Source organism: Egretta garzetta, unplaced genomic scaffold, assembly GCF_000687185.1.
Source record: "Egretta garzetta isolate BGI_Z169 unplaced genomic scaffold, ASM68718v1 scaffold917, whole genome shotgun sequence".
Taxonomy (NCBI): Eukaryota; Metazoa; Chordata; class Aves; order Pelecaniformes; family Ardeidae; genus Egretta; species Egretta garzetta.
The window spans coordinates 223,470-230,333 of record NW_009260171.1 but is presented as its reverse complement, the minus strand read 5'-3'; the positions used below and the strand labels follow the sequence as shown (position 1 = coordinate 230,333).

The 6,864-nt window shown below is 39.2% G+C and overlaps 2 protein-coding genes across 2 annotated transcripts in view; both read left to right on the top strand.

Moving 5' to 3' along the window:
* Window positions 1-755, top strand: part of WDR27 (WD repeat domain 27) — a gene marked incomplete at its 5' end in the record, with an annotated part of 227,428 nt that extends 226,673 nt beyond the window's left edge. The window contains one exon of the mRNA XM_035897130.1: window positions 669-755. Within this exon, the coding sequence (XP_035753023.1) occupies window positions 669-755 (87 nt within the window). The remainder of the gene's footprint in view (window positions 1-668) is intronic.
* Window positions 756-924: 169 nt separating this feature from the next.
* Window positions 925-6,864, top strand: part of THBS2 (thrombospondin 2) — a gene marked incomplete at its 3' end in the record, with an annotated part of 30,729 nt that continues 24,789 nt past the window's right edge. Inside the window, exons 1-3 of the mRNA XM_035897129.1 lie at window positions 925-994; window positions 1,960-2,516; window positions 4,055-4,139. Coding sequence (XP_035753022.1) covers window positions 925-994; window positions 1,960-2,516; window positions 4,055-4,139 — 712 coding nt within the window. The remainder of the gene's footprint in view (window positions 995-1,959; window positions 2,517-4,054; window positions 4,140-6,864) is intronic.

Here is a 6,864-nt window from a genome sequence, read left to right as displayed (position 1 = left end):
AGGAGAGGGGCTGGATTTGGGAGGTGGAAGAGGGAGGGGGAGTTCCTGGAGTTTGCCGGTAGTTGGTGTTAGCGGCGATACCTCGGGGTGACAGATAATAAAGAAAAAAAAAAAAGAAAATATTGGCAGTAAAAGGTGGCACCCCCGAGTCCTTCCAAAAACGTGTGGAGGGAACACGGTGCTGAAGTGGCGTGGCTGTATCCAGGGCTATGCATGTCTGCCCGTCCCAGCAAAGGCAGTCTGCGCCATTCATCGCACAGCGATGCAATTCGGTGAAAGGTAACTACGCAGGGCTGCAGGGCAAAAATAGCATCGCGTTAAAAGTCACTTAAAGTCACTTTATCCAGCTATGGGGTTAGCTCTTGGGTACCGAGGATTGTGAGAATGGGTAACTGACACAGATGCATATATACAAGAAAGAGAGAAGAGTCTGTATGATGACCCCAAAAAAGGTACTGAATAGTACCCCTAGTACTCAGGTCCATCATCTACTGAGATCCCGTTATCCTGCAGGGAATTTCAGCTGAACATTGTGCTGCAAAGTAAAGATGCAGCTACCAATATGCTGTATCCCGTGTAGTGTCACGTGGTCTCTATGCCAGCTGCTGAAAAATTGTGGGGAAAATAATAGCATGTATTTTCTGTATGCCTTTCCGTTTTATTATTAGGGACATTTGCACAAAAAGGAGCTTTATTGTCAAGAATTCCCATTCCCTTCATTTGATGTCATGTTTTACTTCTGGCATCAAGAATAACCCCAGAATAGGTATTACAAGAATCAAACAAGACATAAATTTTGATTTTATATGTATAGTTGCTTATAATGAGAGTTCTGTTTGTGGTATTTCATGAGGTATATTAAAGTATTTGTAGTTGATAAATATTATTTCCCTAATGCTTACTACTTTTTTATTCATAGGAGTTATGCTGCAGAGAAGCGGGCTGTTGTGGTTTGCTGTGTTGATAACCCTGTGGGTTTCCTCAAATGCTCAGGGTAAGTTTTCACACTTCTAAACTAGATATAAAGTAGGTCCCAAAGCTAGAAGTTGGTGAAAAACATTGACTTACTTGACCTAGAGTGGACAAAGTAATCATATATGATTTTTTTAGAAGTGTGTGGAATAGTGGTTGCTGGGTTGTTTTTGCGTTTTTTTTGGCAGATACATCTTGCTACTGTTAAATGAAGACTCTGCAATAAATATCGAAAAATTGTTTTCTTTAGAAATTATTGATCAAAATGTATATAATCTCAGAAATAATTGCTACTATACTTTCCTCTGCAGAGAAATGTATGGTGAAAGTAACATAATCAGAATCATTGAGTGGGGTGAACATTTTAAAAAGGCAGAGGTAGAGAAGTAGACCTCTACAGACCAAATATAAGGATGCAAATTGGCACAGTGCCAGGCCCTCATTTACATCTGACTTCTTGGCTTGACTCTTTAAAAAGCAAATCTCTTGCTTCCAGTTGTCATGTGGCCACATGGCTTCCCATGATCTGATTTTTACTAGCTGGCAGTCAAAATATAGAAATTGGTTCAACTTGCTTGTCCATTCATATGTATTACAAATATTTAATGATTACATTGCTACATGCATCTGTGCATGTAGGTATATACATGAACGCACAGCATATATGTATATACATATATACAAGTGTGTATTATATAGTACTATAAAATATATAGCTGTATGTTTAGTTATATAATAAAACATATTTGTACCTACACACAGAGACGGCGAGAGTTATCATGTCAATGAAAATGATGGGTGGAAAATATGATTCACTTGCATGCTGGTAGTAATGGTTCTGCCTGTGGAAGTAGGCAAGTACCTGGGTTTAGTCTGTTGATCTTCGCATGTCTCATGTAATTGCAGTTACTAAGTAATAGTGTGCAGAGTTGTGTTTCTTGTAACACTTTTTGTAGACACATTGTCACACACTGTTAACTTTTTCAGATGGTGACAAGGAAGAGGAGACTACCTTTGATTTACTTCAGATCAGTAACATAAACCGAAAGACAATTGGAGCAAAATTGTTTCGGGGTCCAGACCCCGCTATCCCAGCATATCGTTTCATTCGGTTTGACCATATACCTCCGTGTAAACCAGAGAAGTTAAAAAAGATTGTCAAACTCATACGGCAAAATGAGGGCTTTATCCTTTCAGCCACCCTGAGACAGGACAGGCAATCTAGAGGCACTATCCTTGCTTTAGAAGGTCCTGGCATCAGTGAGAGGCAGTTTGAGATCATTTCCAATGGCCGGGCCAACACCCTGGACCTTATCTATTGGGTGGATGGCTTCCAGAATGTGATTTCCCTGGAAGATGTGGACCTTGCCGACTCGCAGTGGAAGAACCTCACCATACAAGTAACAGGGGAGAACTACAACCTCTATGTTGGCTGTGACCTTATTGACAGCTTCATCCTGGAGGAGCCTTTCTATGAGCAGCTGAAAGCAGAGAACAGCAGAATGTATGTGGCGAAAGGGTCCATTCGGGAGAATCATTTCAGGGTAGGTAACCTGGAGGAGCTTGGGTCACTGGTGAGGTAAGGACATAGCTGCAACTAGTTTGAGAAGATGCAATAGGTGTAGTTTTGTTCTTCCAACACCTCTTGGATTTGGTGGGGTCATAGGTGTTTTCAAGCAGAATTTCTCCAGTGTGTTTTTATTCATTGCTGGATCCATGTTGTGTGAGTCTGGGGGATCCTGAAAACAAAGGACTGGGGAAGCAAAGTCTAAGGGCAGGAAAAGTGCTCAAAACCAGTTTGTGGGCTTTCCTGTGTAGCGATCCACTTTCTCTTCCAGATTTAAGACTTCTGAACATGTTGCATTTTTGTGGTGATTTGTAGAATTCTTTGGAAATTTCTTGAAGACCTATTTTTCTGTTGAAATATATCTGTTCAAGCCATAGGAACGTGTCAATATTTGTTAAATTTTATTTGAAAAAGAAAGATGGATGAAAGAGAGAATTTTTAATGGAGCTGAAGAATGTCATGTTGGCTCATCCCCTAACAGAGTATCTTGGTTTGCCATTTTGAATAAACTTTCACTTCTTCAATTTAAAAAAAAAAAAAAAAAGGAAAATTTGAAAAAAAACTCTAAATGTTTTGATCAGTCCTGTAAATGACTTTTTTTTTTTGTGGAAAAAATTTATTGTTTCTCTTTTGTTTAAAAATGAAGTAATTAGAAACTTTCTGGTTTTCCTATAAAATGAAAATTTCTTCCTACCTCATACAGCTGTATGATCTGGCCCAAGTGGTTTAAGCATGGCTTCTTTTCACTTGCAGCTGAAATCAAAGTTGAAGTCATGGCTTCAAAAATTTGAAAAACCCTTTCTTTCTCATCCTGTTGTGCCATCTAGTTGTCAGCCGGAGTGTGGCAAGTTGGAGTGCGCTTCCATAGGGTGACCAGTTTTGGCAGGAAAGCCAGAAGCTCTTGCCCACAGCCTCTCCATTCCGGCCTCCCTTCCTAGCCCACCAGTTGTGCTCATAAAGCGGGTTTTGGAGCTGTACTGTTAAGTGGGTCACTGAAGTAATCTGTTTTTAAAGTATTTTTTTTTATTTTCTGAGATTTCGTTTTTAAGAGTGAAACAGGTACTGCTCTGTTTTGATAGTGTTGTCTCAGGGTAGTGCCAGCACAACTGAGGAGACAGTGAGTGTGGTGCATGGGAATGACTGGCTAAGGATGGAAGTGTGATGGGCCAGGAACTTCAAAAGTTGGCTTTGACCTCATGAAGAATGTCTCATAGAAACAATCTAAAATACGCTCTATGGAAATGGAGATTTGAGCTCATTCATTACTGATTAATAACTGTTTTATTATGGCCTATTTCAGAACATACCTGATTTTGTTGCTTATGGTATTGAAATTGTATGTAACAAAACTATCAACAGAATTTTTTTTTCAGTGTGTGTCAGGTTGAAGGCCTTGTAGAATGTTTTTTACATATTTACTAAGTCCAGTCAGTAGTGTGGTTTTGAGACAGACCAATTATTGGTTAATCCTAAATTGATCTAACTGGTTTTTATTTTTTTTAATTATTATTGCAGGGTCTTTTGCAAAATATTCAGTTAATCTTTGATACTTCAATAGAGGATGTTCTGCGTAAGAAAGGATGCCAGAGGAGCCAGTCAAGTAAGGCTTTTTTTACCTCATTAATACTGTTCAGTTGACTCTGAAAACGACAAATGTCAATGGTGACATATCCTAAAGCCATGCAACAGATCCCACTGAAACGGTAGCGGAATCTTATTTAAACAGAATAAGAAAATACTGTTGCTTTTTGGTGGTAATAGGAATATATTTGATAGCAATATTGAGATACTATTTCTCTAGGCTACTATTTTAATTCTTATTGCTTAGGTTTATAAATCTGAGCCTCTGTTTTTAAGTTGGGAGAAAAGCTGTCAAGCAAGAAATTACTAGAAATAGAAGGAAAAATGCATATGTATGAAAATATCTACATTCTTCTATGAGTTGTCCATGATTCTTTGAGCACGAGACTGGGACGTTGCTTCTGAATTCTGCTCCTGACTCTCAATGGGCCCATGAGCAAGTCTGCAAGTCTTAAAGACACTGAATTCCTTGGCAATACATTTGTTGACTGAAAGAGGCTTTGTGTTGGAATCCCAAAGCACTGTTAATCAAAACAACTTAAGGAAAATAAGAAAAAAAGAAGAGGTATGGAAGGCATGATGTGACAAGCTGCCATGTGTTCTTGTTAGTCCTATTCATGCTGACCTCACCAGGAGGGGAGCCCTCTGTGTGTGGGAGTATGTTGGATTAATCATGAAAGAGCTATGAAAATTTGTCAAGTATGCACTAAGGTTCTGTACTGCAGCTCATGGGAGGTGCTGGCTATTTTTTTCCCAGTGTTTGTAACTGGCAGGAGCTCAGTCAAGAATCAGAGACAGCTGATTCTACCAGAGGAGTGTGGTAGGTACACATGGCAGTCAGGGCATTGGGGTTTTATTTGAAACTCCTACCATCTGAAATGCCATTATTTCTGTCACTTCACCAAAACATATGACAGTTAAGCAAAATTTTTTCCTTGTTTATGCAAAACCCATAAATTAAGCAGCAGCAGGTCTTAACTTCTTCAAAGCAGGCCAGAGTATGGACATTTTCTAATAAAAACTATAAGATATATAAATGTGTGTGTGTATGTTTATATCTATATAGGGATGTGTGTATATGTACAAAAAAAATTAACTGAGCTTGCTAGTCTGTTTTTAAATCTTGATAAAGGATATTGATTGCTTATTTCATACGTTCCAGAGGTATGCCTTGCTGCAGGACATCAGACACAAGTGTGATGATGTGTTAGAAATGCATCTGGTGGGCTAGAATGGAAGTGGCCTTAGATGGCACAGGCAAGAAGATATGCCCTCATTTGTTGGTTGTCATCTATCCCAGCCAAGCTGTTTTCTGTACTCAGAAACTACTGAGAAAATACTCAGAACTACTTATTACTGGTTTTCAGCTTTGTTAGTGGAAGGAAATCCTTGAGGAGCAGAACTGCTATGGGAAAAGAGAATGTGTATTTAGGTCTAATTGTAGTCTGAATAAAAGAAGATCGTTTCAGGAAGGATGCAGTTTAGCTATCCTACTTCATTTACCAGTGGAAACAAAATTCCCAGAAGTTGAAGTAGAACCTTGAAGGCACATTCAGTGACCAGAGGCAGAACAGTCTCATTCAAGAGGATGAGGCCCTAGCTGTAGATAGGTTGAACCAGCAAAACCAAGAAGAGAGAGTGTCTTCAAATGTTTTACATTAGTATTGGTTGATCACTGCAAAGGGAAATCGTTTGGCTAAATGTTTAGAAATATCATCAAGTGAAAATGGGATGTTACTGAATTCTACTTTAAAGAGGAAGCCAATGGGAAACTAAAGGGATAATTGAGTTCTGTGTGCTGATATGTACCTTAGGAGGTATCCTTATACTCTTTGGCTGTTGCAGCTAATAACCAACAGATAATATTTTTTTAATGGATTTGTTACCACATCTGTCAACTACCAAATTTTCAGGTCCAATAAATTATACGGTTTTGGGTTTTTTGTTTTATTCTTCTTGGGAAGTATTAGCAAATAGTTCAATTCACAGTATTTTTACTTTTACTTTGCAACAGCAAGAGAATACTACAAGATGGAAATTACTTGTGCAACAACAGAAGAGGGCTAATGGCATGCTGTGGCTGAGGCCATCAAAATTACTTGAGAGGCTTGTTAATGAATGGCTGATTTTCTGGCATTGCCTATCCAGCTTAATTGTCACAATTGAAAAGCCATGGGTGACACGTTACAGACCACAAGGTACCTAAGTATTTTCCCATTTTGGTGGCCCGCCCATTGAGCTGTGGTACAGACACTAAGATGCTAAATTTATGTGTGAGTGTCCCACATGGCAGTTGTTACCAGTGAAGTGCCCTCAGCTCTGAGGACACAAAAAGCCTGCTGCTTTTTTGGAGATAGGACTGTGTTTTCCTACTGTATCTTTAATCCTAGTATGAGAATGTGAGGCATGGTGAAATGGTAGCTTGGGAATGCTGTTGGGTTGAGGGTAGGAAAGTATCTCTGTAAGTGTGGTGGTGGCAAATACTTTAGGCAGGACTTACACACAGCGCTGGGTAGGAGAGATGATAAAAACATGCCTAAAATCCCTTCTTCAACTAGATCAACAGAATTACATTTGCATATGTGAAAGGATGCACATTCTGCTATTCTGGTTTCTCATTTTAAAGATAATCATGTGGTCCTTAGGAAATTAGCAGGAAGCCAGGAGCAGAGAACTGATTTCCCAGTGATCCCTAGGCATCTTCTTTCAGTTGCTGCCAAGTATCAGTAGGAAGTGTGGATTTA